The following is a 14,086-nucleotide window of genomic DNA, read 5'->3' on the forward strand; positions in this document are numbered from 1 at the left end:
TCTTCCCTACAAATATTTCCTTATGTGAAAAAGACTTCACACTATCAAAGCTAGTGTTATAAAGTCAAATCCTCGTTACATCAAGTGATCTTGATGCTAAATCCAAAAAAAATATGCCGTCATTCACTGCAACTTCTTGTAACAATATGTAACTCATTAATAATCTGACTGCCATTAGCTTTAAAACTAAGGTAATTTTACTTTATAATGCTTTTGTTTCCACTTTAAAAACTGATGATACAATTTGGCAATGTAGGTGGGTGGGTGCAGGGGGAAGAGCAGGAAATCAACTCAACTACAGGTTATACTACTCTGATTCAAAATGGATCACTGAAAGAAAACATATAACTAGGTAGGCCTACATGGCTCAGGGGATTGGTAGTGGAATTCAAACCAGTGGCCCTTGATGTTTTTGTGTCAGTTACACTAGGTAGCGACCAAGATTTGCTAGCCCATGTTCAATGGTTATCTGTTCAGCTTTTGAAGCACTGTTTTGAAAACACACAGTTTGAGCCCCAATGTGGACACATGGTAAATTTGAGACCCTAATTATGTCTGAGATAGCCATAGCCTTGGCTGTGATTATTTTCTTTGTGAACACTTCTTTACTGGCAAATTGGACTAAGACCAACCCGTCCCCAATTTTTTTCACAAAAAGATCCAGTTTGTGGTAACTCCGTTTAAAGAAGGTTAGGTGAGAGCACAAATATGGGGCCAAAATCTTATTTGAAAAAACTGTGTTTAAAACCTAATAAGAATCCAAGGTTAGAACCCAGTTTCCTCTTCTGTTTTTAACAAGGTTTGGATCTAACAATACTGGCTGACCAAACAATCTTTAAACCAAGTTAGTATGAGAAGATAGGTTTCAGAGTAACAGCCGTGTTAGTCTGTATTCGCAAAAAGAAAAGGAGTACTTGTGGCACCTTAGAGACTAACCAATTTATTAGAGCATAAGCTTTTGAGAGCTACAGCTCACTTCATCAGATGCATATCGTGGAAACTGCCACTGCATCTGATGAAGTGAGCTGTAGCTCACGAAAGCTTATGCTCTAATAAATTGGTTAGTCTCTAAGGTGCCACAAGTACTCCTTTTCTTCATGAGAAGATAGTTACCTTTTCCATAACTGGTGCTCGAGATGTGTTGCTCATGTCTACTCCACAATCGGTGTGCATGCTTGCCACGTGCACTGGTACCGGAAGTTTTTCCCCTTAGCAATACCCATAGGGGAGCGCCCCTAGCGACCCCTGGAGTGGCGCCTCCATGGAGTGGTATAAGGGGCGCTGCGTGCTCCCCCCACCCTCAGTTCCTTCTTGCCAGACAACTTCGACAGAAGGGAAGGAGGGCGGGATGTGGAATACACAGGAGCAACACATCTCGAAGAACACTAGTTACGGAAAAGGTAACTGTCTTTTCTTCTTCCAGTGATTGCTCACGTGTATTCCACAATAGGTGATTCCAAGCTATTTCTGTTGGAGGTGGGTAGGAGTTCACAGACTCTCGGGATGGAGTACGGCCCTGCCAAACACGGCGTCTTCCCTGGTTTGGGAGACTATCGCGTAGTGCTAGGTGAACGTGTGAACTAAAGACCACGTGGCAGCCCTACAAATGTCCTGAATGGGGGCATGGGCCAAAAAGGCAGCTGATGAGGCCTACGCCCTAGTTGAGTGTGCCCTCACAACTGGTGGTGGAGGGATTCCCACCAGGTCATAACATGTACAGCTGCACGAGGTGATCCAGTTAGAGAGCAGCTGAGTGGAGATCGGCTGACCTTTCATGCGTTCGGCCGAGGCGATGAAGAGCTGCGAGGACTTCCTAAACAGCTTAGCCCGCTCCAGGTAAAAAGCCAGAGCCTGTCTCACATCCAGCGTGTGGAGGTGGCGTTCCTTACTGGACATATGGGCCTTGGGGCAGAGGATCGGGAAAAATGTCCTGACCCATGTGATTGACGGAGACCACCTTCGGGAGGAACGAGGAGTGTAGACGGAGCTGGACCTTATCTTTATGAAACACCAATTACGGGGGCTCGGAGGTCAGGGCCCTGAGTTCCGAGACCCGCCTAGCTGACGTGATCACTACCAGGAAGGCTACTTTCCACAAGAGGTGCGACCAGGAGCATGTAGCTAGCAGCTCAAATGGGGAACCTGTGAAGCAGGCCAACAGCAGGTTCAGATCCCACTGTGGGACTGGGGGCCGAATGTATGGGAAGAGACTATCCAATCCCGTAAGGGATCAGCCGGTCATAGCATGGGAGAATAACATGTGGCCCTGCACCGGCAGATGGTAGGCCAATATGGCCACCAGGTGCACCTTCACTGACGAGGGCACCAGGCCCCGGGCTCTAAGGTGAAGGAGGTAGTCCAGAATAAGCTGGCCACTGGGAGACTCCCCACTTGTCCGCCCATCTGGAAAACCAAGACCACTTTGCCAAGTAGGCTCATCGCGTGGAGGGCCACCTGCTTTCGAGCACGTCCTTTCCTCCTTACCTAACCATTGAGCAGCCACACCATGAGGTTTGAATGTCGCTAGGTTGGGATGGAGGAGGCGGCCCTGGTCCTGGGATAGCAGGTCTGGGAGGGCCGGCAACGGCCATGGCGGGGCAACCGCCAGGCCCGTGAGGGTCCCGTACCAATGCTGCCTGGGCCATGCCAAGGCAATCAGGAGGACCCAGGCCTTGTCCATCTTTATCTTTTCCAGGACACTGCCAATCAGTGGGAACAGGGGGAAGGCATACAGAAACTTGCCTGACCAGGACAGGAGGAAGGCATCTGAGACAGCTCCCCGTCCCAGCCCCCTCCAGAGCAAAACCGGGGACAGCAATGGTTCTGCCAAGATGCGAACGGGTCCACCTGAGGAGTTCCCCACACTTGGAAAAGTCTGTGCACCACCTCTGGGTCGAGAGACCACTCGTGCTGAGAAGTAGTCGTCCATGCTCAAACAATCCGCCCTCACGTTCCGAGCGCCCAGCAGATGGAAGGCCTGTAGGCAGATGTCGTGGGCTATACAAAAGTGCCTCAGCCTGAGGGCTACGCAGCAGAGGGCAGAGGATCTGGCCCCGACCTGCCTGTTGATGTAGAACATCGAGGCGGTGTTGTCCGTGAGGACCCTGACCACCCAGCCCTCCAGGTGCAAGCGGAAGGCCATGCATGCCAGCCATACCGCCCTGAGCTCCTTGACATTTATGTGTAGGGTCAAATCCTGAGCCGACCACAGACCTTGGGTCTAAACGCTCCCCATGTGGGGCCCCCCCAATCGCAGGTCCGACGCGTCAGACACCAGTTCCAGTGACGTGGCCCTGCCCCTGAACGTATTTCTCGGGGAGGACCACCTCCTTAGGGAGGTGAGCACTTTGTCCATCCTGTCCCTGGCCTGGGAGAACTCTGAGGCCAACCAAAGCTGGACAGGCTAAATGGGAGGACAGTAAATTGGCAGTGTTCCCGCCCCACAATGAAACGGAGAAAGCATCTGTGCCCCTCAAATGTATGAATATGGAAGTACACGTCCAGCAGATCGAGGGCGGCGTACCAGTCCCCGGGATCCAGGGAGGGGATGATGGAGGTTAGGAAGACCATGCGGAACTTGAGCTTCACCATGTACTGGTTCAGGCCTCGCAGGTCCAAGATGGGCCTGAGCTGCCCCTTTGGCCTTCGGGATAAGAAAATAGTGGGAGTAGTATCCCACGCCTTTGAACTCCTCCGGCACTGCTTCCTAGGCCCAGGAGCTGCCCCACCTCCTATTCAAGCAGAGCCTCGTGCGAGGGGTGAGTTGGGTGGGGAAGAAGTAAACTGGAGAGTGTAGTCCCGGGAGATGGTGTTGAGGACCCATAGGTCCGAGGTTAGCCGCGACCACTCCGGAAGGAAAGCACACAACCGATTGGAGAAGGGAAGCTTTACTGAGGGTGGATCCCAGATGAGAACTGTCAGGGCGCCCCCTGGCATCCCATCAAAACTGCCTTTTCCCTGCCTGCTTGCCCTTGGAGGACCCAGGCTGAGGGGCAGGCCAAGATGGCCTCTGCGGGCACCTCTTATAGTCCTGAGACTTCTTATAAGCAGACTCGGAACTTTGGCGTCGTCTGCCTCGGTCCCGCCGGTATTCGCTCCTCGAGGTGGAGTGGTGCAGAGAGTCCCGATCGGACGGAACCCAGACAGCCAGCCTGGGGGGCGTCGAGGGCTGTCCACATGGACTTTGCTCTCAACAGTTGCTGGGTGGCAAACGGCGTCAGGAATGTTCCCTCGACCGGGACCGAGCCGGGGGTGACTGCAGAGATCCCAGCGGCAGCTTGCCTCTGGAGAGCATGGCCGACATCAGCAGTGCTCCTGGTACCAGCTTGGATGTAACATCCCGGGCCGCTTACAGGGCCTCCGGTGTGGAGGGCATCCGGACATCTGGGGAAGCCTGCTCCGAATGGGCCGCGCTACTCCGCTAGACTTGAGTCGGAGGCCTACGGGCCAGTTAAGATTGACCATGCCTGACATGGGTCTAGCCTCTGTCCCAGATTTACTCCTGTGTTGCGGCAAAGGCGGCCTCTTCCTAGGCTTCTTGGTGCGTTCCACAGACGAGAAGCGGTGCCATCTAGTTGATGGCGCTGAAGGGTCACCGTGCACCGACACCGCAGTGCCCGGTGCCGACTTGGAGTGGCGCTCCAGAGCCGGGGTCAGCACCAACTCCATCAGAATAGCCTGGAGCCTAATGTCCCTTTCTCTCTCGGTCTGAGGCTTAAAGGACTTGCAAATCTCGCAGCAATCGCTGAGATGGGTTTCCCCCAAACAGCATAAACAGTCTGCGTGCGGATCACTCATTGGCATGGATCGCCTACAAGTGTTGCATGACTTAAAACCCGGGGCGCAGGGCATGCCCCAGCCCAGGCGCTTTGGCTGAATTGAACTAAACTAACCAACTACAGGTACCAACACTGAATGAACAAGCAGTTCTGGGGACAAGCTACAGCAAAGCTGGAGCAGAGCAGTTCCGTCGCACTTTCAATGGCAGCAAGAAGGAAGTGAGGGTGGGGGGAGCGCACAGCGCCCCTTATACTGTACCATGGAGGCACCACTCCAGGGGTCGCTCCCCTACGGGTACTGTCAGGGCAAAACCTTCTGGCACCAGTTCACGTGGCGAGCACGCACACCTATTGTGGAATACACATGAGCAATCACTCAAAGAAGAATAATTTTAATATGATTTCAAACTGGTTCAGCCTGAGCTCATGTACAGATGGGGCCCTAGAAAGGATTCCTTCTGGACAGGCAAGGGGCACAAAGGCAGGGTGAGACCTGGAACTGTTTGTACTGCAGACCAACATGCTGTATCTTTGCTGGGATTACAGGACCACATTATCACCTCTCCTAAGCATTACATTTATACGAATAAATCAAGTACAGTAAGATATACTTACAATCTGACACAGACATTTATGCTCATTGACAAGCTTTTCCAGCGATAAGCACTCAATTACATCTGCTTCTGCCAACGCTCCTTCTCGGTCCTGCTTATTTGCCAGCCTAAAGAAAAGATGACCAAAAGTGAGAAGGCAAGTAAAGGCACTTACCACTCTGATCCACAACCAGAGTCAAGCAGGTTAGAGGCCAGTTCAGAAAACAAACTCCATATATATATTTCAGACTAATTTGGGATGGATGGGAGCAGGAGAGAGGGAAAGTAGCGAAAACTAGCTTGTTACTCGTTTAAAAATTATGGTTCTGGTGTCCTTATCTACTCAATAAAAAAGCAACTATTAATCCATACATTTTAAACTTTCAAAGAACTACACAAATATCAGTCCACATAATGCACCCATGAATTAGGCAAGTACGTTTTACAAACGGGTAAACAGGCTGAGGGATGAAGTGATTTATTCTGACGGACGAAGTGATTTATTCAAGGCCACATAGTAAAATCTGTGGCAGTCTCTGTACTAGAACTCAGGACTCCGACTTCTACTCCCGTCCTCATTCCTCTAGATCAGTGCTTCTCAAGCTCTCTGATGTGGGGTCTGGCAATTTTTTCCCCCCAATGTGAGCACAGACTGGCAGCCAATGGCTAACGGACTGGCACCAGTCCACAGACAACCACTTTGAGTAACTCTGCTCTAGATCAATGTTTGTCAACCTTTTTGATACCAAGGACTGGCTTGCTGCCTTCCTAAACTGTGTCAGAGAGATCTCAGGGACCAGCGCTGGTCCACAGACTGGTCATTGAGAAACACTGCTCTAGATCATGCTTGAGACCATTCCAGGTCCTCCTATACTCCAGTGTTCCACCTACTGAAGGCCCATGACTTGAAATCTAGATGATTGCAGTCAGTCAGGGATAGCTCCAACTCTTACTTCCTCAGTGGAAGAAAACTAATAAGACTCTAGAGATTCATAACTATCAATAGGAATTATAGTTGTATTACAGCAGTACCCAGCTACTCTCATCTGGACTGGGGTCCTATTGTGCTAGAAGCTGTACAAAGGAAGGCAGTCCTTTCTCCAAAGAGAGCGTACAATCTAAGTCTCAATCCTGCAAGCTGCTCCGCATGGACAGAATCTTGTGTCTGCATGAAGGTGTCCGTAGAATCTGGGGCCCAAAATACATGCAACACCCAAAGTGTGGGGGGCAGGGGGAGGCATACAATCAAAAGCATACAACTGACAAAGCACCTACTACTCTCAATAAGGTGCCATCAAATTGGCCTATTTCTTATACACATTGCAGCAAAGAGACGTAAAGGAGAAGGTATATAGGAATCATCATACTGGATCAGACATGATCCATATAATCCAATATCCTGTTTTTAAGAATGGCCAACACCAGATGCTGCAGAGAAGATGCAAGAAACCCCATACTAAGCAGAGGCAAGATAATGAGCCCACATGTAGGTCTCTGTCTTTTCTCTAATAGAGATTGGCGCTTACAACCTGAAAATGATGTTTTATCTCCATTCTAATTCTCTTTTTGTTACCAGTCACTGTTATAATTCTGAATAATCTTGTTCTATATATAAACATCCACTCCCACTTTGAATCTTGCTCAGTCATTGTCACAGGATGTTGTTGCATGGAGTTCAGCAGTCTAATCAGAGGTGTGGAAAAAAGTATTTCCTTATAGTAGATTTGAATTTGCCACCTCTTAGTTTAATCGAAGGTCCCTTTGTTCTTATGTTACAAGACAGGGAAAAGACATACTTCATGTAAGGCCTTAAGGATCAACTCAAGGAGGATGTCCTAGGTATACAGGGCAGCAGAGAGGAAGATACAAATATATTTGCATAGGAAGATGATGGCCACCGCACTGAAAGACCAAATCCTGTTCAGGAATCACTATTCATGCAGCTTTAGTCAAGGCCCCTTTTACAACCAAAAGCACTTGTAATAATTTTCATAAGCAGAACCTTTTGGAAAATACTGCAAAATCTGCTGGGGAAGACCACAGAAACCAACTAACTAACAGACTCTGCATGTCCCAAATTTGGGACACTCTCAGAGGCCAAACACTCTTTTGGAAGTATTTCACTTCTCTTGAAATCAGCTTGTGTGACCACAGACTACAAGTATCTGCTTTACCAGCCTATACCTATCATCTTTCTCCAAAAGCTTGGTTTAGTTTTACCCCATTACCCACCATTTTCTTCCATTAAATGCGCCATCATTACATGTCAATGTGTGTCCATCTTCCCAATACACAAATACTAAAACCTCTTGAAAATTGTAATACTATATAACAGGGATAGGCAACCTTTGTCATGCGGCCCGCCAGGGTAAGCGCCTTGGCGGGCCGGGCCCATTTGTTTACCTGCCATGTCTGCAGGTTCGGCAGATTGCAGCTCCCACTGGCTGGGGTTCGCCACTCCAAGCCAATGGGAGCTGTGGGAAGCAGTGGCCAGCACATCCCTCAGCCCGCGCCATTTCCTGCAGCCCCCATTGGTTTGGAGCAGCGAAACCCGCCCAGTGGGCGCTGCGATCAGCCGGACCTGCAGACGTGGCAGGTAAACAAACCAGCCCGGCCCACCAGGGGGCTTACCCTGGCGAGCCGCGTGCCAAAGGTTGCTGATCCCTGCTATATAATGTGATGTACTTTTCTCAATTTTACCATAATTGTATCTGAGTGAAACAGTATGCAGAGAAGCACGCGAGAACACTTTGAGCTTTGCAAATAATCCTAACTTTAAATGTTTCAGAAAAAGCATTTATTGAAGAGAGACCTTTTTCTTAGTCGTCTTTTTCCAGATCCATAACTAAGATAAACATGCAATCAGCTGTTTGACAGTTTTCTGAGGCACCTACAGTCACACAAATAGATTATTGCTTACTAAAAAAACAAATGCAGAGACACAGATGTAATCCAAACTATCTTCTGTAAAACTAGACAACAAGAAACAACGCAAGTCACACAAATTCACTGATTCATTTTAAAATTTTAATGTTGGAAGATTTCCTAGGTTATTTAGTGGGACTTTAACATGTTAAATTGGCAAATTTTTAAAAAAAACCACCACTTATTTAGCTTTTCTTGAATGCCTCTGGTTCCAAAAGGATTGAACAAATAGTCTGATGACATCAGTACAACGAATAATAGTTCTCTGAGCAACCACATTGCTATTAAAAGATCGGTGGCAACACAATATGGCATTTTCCCTCCCTTTACCTGTTTTAATTAAAAACTAATAATTCTTGAAACCTTCCACCATGGCAATACTGCTCCTTGGCAAATCTTTCAACTGTGAGATTGCCATTTAGCAATATATTTCCCTGGCGTTATTTTCCTCCTCCTGAAAGCGACAGTAACTATCTACTGTGCTTGTAGATGATGCAGAACATTTTGGGATACAAGCATAAATCAAAGTAATGTTATTTTGAACTTTCTGTAACTGCTATGATTCTATACTAAATAGAAAACCAGCAACAGCAAAGAACACTGCATAGCAGCAAGAAGTCTGAAAATTACACCCCCCTCTCCTTAATATATTTCATTAAAAGTAATTATATTTTGAAATGAGCACCATCAAAAAGTCTTTCACAATCCTCCCATTGCGATGAAACTTGTATATGAATTTTTGAAAAAAAAAACCCAACAACTGTCACCTCCACAAAGGCAAGACACTACATTTGTTTGTTGTTACATTTGAGGAGCCAAATACCATATCTCCATAGCCAATACCATAGCCTGTGCTTTGGACCCATTTCATTCCTGACTGGAGAAAGCCAGTGCTTAAGAACTGGTTCAACTGTTGGCAGAAACTGTCAGCACCTCTTTAAGGGCAGGTTGCCAGCTTTTGTTAATCTACGTACTTTAGTTACAGAACTATTCATGTTACTGGTGCTGCACTAGACAGAATTGGCAGATCACCTGGTGAGGGATTAAGAGCAATACGGCTACAGATAGACTCAGCTGCCTTCAATACCATTGATTATAGGGTGTAGCTGGCTTGTCTGCAAACCCACAGAAAAGACAGATGGAGCTGCAATTTGGCAATTTAATTCCCATCAGGGAAATGCCAGAGGCAACAGAAAAGCAATAACTTAGAACTACCCACTGCTCTCATATGAGAGTTTCTACAGGGCTCCATTTTGCTCCCACATCTTGTTCAATTGGTGCATAGAGCCAACAATGTTTTCAGCATGCTCAAATGACCCCCAGCTCTATTCCTCTCTTATCCAATCTAGCCAGTGCTATTAAATGCCTTACTCAAGATATGGTGAAGACTGGGAAATGAATGAGAAGCTGAAGTTAAATCCAAGAGAAAATTGCGATGATGCTGGAAGGTTGGGGAAAGTAACCAGGAAATAAGGTGACAATTACAACTGCTTCCTTAACTGAGGGTGTACTTCTACAGTTTGTTACAAGAATTCAGTCTGGAAGTACTGTTGGATCCACAGCATCTCCCACCCATGCCTGGGCCAGAAACTGTGATATGTTTAGACACAGATCTTGCTGCCATGATTCACCAATTGTCACTCTGAGATTAGATTACTGCAGTGTGCTCTTGATTACTGCATCTTAATTCAAAGTGCACTGAACCTGGTACAGAATGTGACAGCCCTCTTGGACTATGGCTACATTACGATATGGCTATGCCCCTACAGCCTTGACACTAAAAAGCATGCAGCGTAGCTGCTGTTCGTCGGCAGGAGAACGCTCTCCTGCCGACAAACAACTTACACCCCGCACAAGCGGCAGCAGCTTTGTCGGCAGAAGCGCTCTCCTTCCAACGAAGTGCTGTTCAGACCGGCACATTTGTTGTTCGGGGGCGTGTGTGTGGGTTTTTTTAAACACCCCTGAATGACAAAAGTTTTGCCAATGAAGTGCCAGTGTAGACTAACCCTTGGTGAGCATGCACCATTTTGTATGACACCTGTGCTTTATGATTTGCACTGGTTTCCAGGTGGAGTTTTAACATGACACCCAAAATGACAGACCAATTCTCGCCTCTCACCACACTATTCTAATTGTGGTTGGTGGAGGCATTCAGACAGGATCCCACTGAAAGAAAGGAAATTGTTGGCTGGGTATGTATTCTCCATTAGCAGACCTCAGCTGCGAAGGGCACTCTTTCCTTTCCTTCAAAATAACCCAAATCTGTTGATGTTCAGAGCATGCAAAGTCTATCTTCATACACAAAATTTTGTCATGCAATAAGGACCATTTCTAGCTGGGATTCGGGGGGAGGGGTATACTTATTGGTCATTTTCTAATTGAGTGGCTACTCCTCTTTCTGTTGTAGGTGTGTAGAGACCTTTCATTATACATTAACAAATCTTTAAAACGGTAAATTTTAAATTTGGTTTCCTGTTAATTTTTTCCTTCATTGTGACCGAACATTCGTTTGCTCATAAACAAGAAAGAAATCTCCTTGTAAAGATGAGTGTCAATATCTTAGACAGAGATTAAGAAAAATATTTAAAGGAACACTAAGCTTCCAATGAAAACAGTTTTTAAACAAATCAACATTCCCCTGATATGCTTGAAACACAGCAGCATTAAAAACCTAAAAGTACAACTGACTTGACTTTCATTGTTCAAGTGCGAGAAGCATAAAAAAAAGTAAACAAAGAGCATAAATGGTGACACGGAACGTTGAGTGCATAGGTACAACAATACTTACAACATATGATTTTTAAATTGAAAGTGCACCCTTTAAATTAAGACCTTTTTAAATTATGTGAAAGTCACCCACTGACTTACTGAATTCTGTCTTAGCCCAGGTTTACACTGGGTTTACATAAAAGGTTTTCCGTATAGAGCTATACAGCAAACCCTCCTAGCATAGATGCAACTTATATCAACACCAGCACGCCTTTGCTGGTTTGGCAAACAAAATGAGCTCTACTTGCACATGCACGGTTATGCCAGTATAACTGCATCTACACTAGGGCTTTCGCCCGTATAAAAAAGGCTGCCAAAAAAAAAAAACCAAAAAAAAAAAAAAAAAAAATCACCCCCTGCCCCCCCCCCACCCGACATTACTGTATCAGCACAGCGTTTAGTATAATGTGATGCTTTCTCAGGACACCCAGGACTGAGTCTCACCTTGTTATCCTGCACTCATGAAAGAGTCTTTCTTGTGGTAGCTGGTTGTCAGCACCTGTACTCCAATTGCCTTTCACCCACTAAGACACGGTGGGTGAAGTAATATCTTTTATTGGACCAACAATAAAAAATTACCTCACCCATCTTGTCTCTCTAGTACCCTGGGACCGACACAGCAACAAGTGCACTGCTTTCACTCAACCTCTCCCCTCAGGACTCTGCCAGTCCTACTTTACTTTGCAGTTTAACAATAGGTGCATCCAACACCCGAAACCCCAGGGATAGCTCAGTGGTTTGCGCATTGGCCTACTAAACCCAGGGTTGTGAGTTCAATCCTTGAGGGGGCCATTTAGGGAAAATGGGGCAAAAACTGGGGATTGGTCCTGCTTTGAGCAGGGGGTTGGACTAGATGACCTCCTGAGGTCTCTTCCAACCCTGATATTCTATGAAGACTTTTCCCTGTAGTATCTAGCCCAGGGGTGGGCAAACTACGGCCCGCGGGCCGCATCTGGCCTGTCAGATGTTTTAATCTGACCCTCGAGCTCCCGCAGGGGAGCAAGGTCTGGGGCTTGCCCTGCTCCAGCACTCCACCCGGAGAATGGGGTCGGGGGCTGGCCCCAGTCTGCGCATGCCATGGCACCGCATGGCTCCCGGAAGCAGTGGCATGTCCCCCCGAGGCTCCTATGTAGGGGCAGCCAGGGGGCTTCGCACACTGCCCCCACTCCAAGCACTGCCACCACAGGCAATGGGAGCTGCAGGGGTGGCATCTGTGGATGGAGAAGCATGCAGAGCTGGCTGGCAATGCCTACACCAGTGGGGAGACACGCTGCTACTTCTGGGAACTGCTTGAGGTAAGCGCCACCTGGAGCCTGTACCCCTGACCTCCTCCCAAGCTCCAACCCCCTGTCCCAGCCCTGATCCCCCTCCCACCCTCCGAACCCTCTGTCCCAGCACAGAGCACCCTTCTGTGCCCCAACCTCCTCATCTCCAGCCCCACCCCAGAGCCCACACCCCTAGCAGGAGCCCTCCCACACTCCAACCCCCAATTTCGTGAGCATTCTATGGCTCACCATACAATTTCCATATCCAGAGGTGTCCCTCAGGCCAAAAAGTTTGCCCACCCCTGGTCTAGCCCCTCTGACTAGAACTCACAGTAATTACAAGGTTCACTACTGCAAAGGGAATAGCATACATACAAAAGCTTGTTTGATTCAACGGAGTATCAGCTCTCACGTAACGCAGAACTTCAATCAATTTAAAGTGAAAACAAGTATATTAACGAAGTTTAAGATTTAAGAGACAGTGAGCAAGGCTAATAAGAACAACAGGTTACAAATAAAACAAATGTAGAACATGATTTCTAGAGACTACAACTCAGCGGCTGCAATCCTTGTCTGAAGCAGTCTTATCTCACCTAAGCCTTTTCTGCAGTGTTTCAACCCAGGTTGGTTGAGATCCTGTTTTCATGAATGTAATAAACTGCCAAGTTACCCACTCACGTGCAGAATAAAAGAAGGGTCCTGGTTCCTTCCTTTTATGACCCCAAAGTCCATTGTTTTTGTCCCCAGAGTCAGGATGACTCCTTGTGATTTCCTTACTGGGGTGCTGGCTCCAAGGTGTCTTCCATACTCTGGTTTGTTTCACATTCTCCGCTGACCTGTTTTTCCTGTTGACTTTCACATGTAAATAGGACTCTGTGTTGACCTTATGCTCAAATAAATTGGTTAGTCTCTAAGGTGCCACAAGTACTCCTTTTCTTTTTGCGAATACAGACTAACACGGCTGTTACCCTGAAACCTGTGTTGACCTTACAATATTTAATTTACACTGGAGACAGGGATAGTTGAATACACATGATCTGGTCTGGCAGAAGACCTGTTTGTCAACTCTCCCTTGTTATAGACTTTTAAAACATTATGTCAGTATAAATACACACAGTTCTTTACATACTGTCAGTACATTCCACCATATTAACGATCAGCATGTCCTCGGCTTTCACTTGCTAGCTCACATGATATTCTTTACAGATAAATACTGTGAAAGCAGTGTGTTGGTACAGTGAGTGTGTCAGGGCTGAGAACAGTTACTGTTACAAAACATGGAACCCTTTGCCAGTTGGATTCTTGGGAACACATATAGACATGACCTTAAAACTAGACTATAAACTATTCAGTGTATCTCCTTATGTGTTTGTGTAGCTCCAAGCACAAGAGACCCATGATCCATGACCCCAAAGCACTACCATACGTACAAGCTAGGAGCTAAACTTTTGCCTAGAGACTGTAGCTCAAGGTGTATTTGCACACATGGCTTCTAAACAAGACAGTGTATGGGGCATTTTGCACAAAAGATATTCTTCAATTGAATGTAAATTGAAAATGGAGGGGTGGGGGAGAGGGAGCGAATAGCATGTGGGAATGACAATCTTGTGAGTGCCACCCTGGGTATGGTAAACAGCTATTACACAACACTACAATGTCCCAAAAGCTGGCAGGAGATGATCTGGTTGCAGGACACCATCTAGAATATTTAGAAAGCAGAGGACGAACAAATGTAAACATTCTTTTATAGTAATAG

General features: G+C 47.0%; 1 protein-coding gene across 11 annotated transcripts in view; it reads right to left on the reverse strand.

The window, feature by feature from the left end:
* Positions 1-14,086, reverse strand: part of ARL13B (ARF like GTPase 13B) — an 80,404-nt gene that overhangs the window by 27,073 nt on the left and 39,245 nt on the right. For all 11 annotated transcript variants that reach the window (XM_073305584.2, XM_073305509.2, XM_073305517.2 and 8 more), the window contains exon 5: positions 5,394-5,499. In XM_073305584.2, coding sequence (XP_073161685.2) covers positions 5,394-5,499 — 106 coding nt within the window. The remainder of the gene's footprint in view (positions 1-5,393; positions 5,500-14,086) is intronic.

The sequence above is a fragment of the Lepidochelys kempii genome, chromosome 1, assembly GCF_965140285.1.
Source record: "Lepidochelys kempii isolate rLepKem1 chromosome 1, rLepKem1.hap1, whole genome shotgun sequence".
Lineage (NCBI taxonomy): Eukaryota > Metazoa > Chordata > Testudines > Cheloniidae > Lepidochelys > Lepidochelys kempii.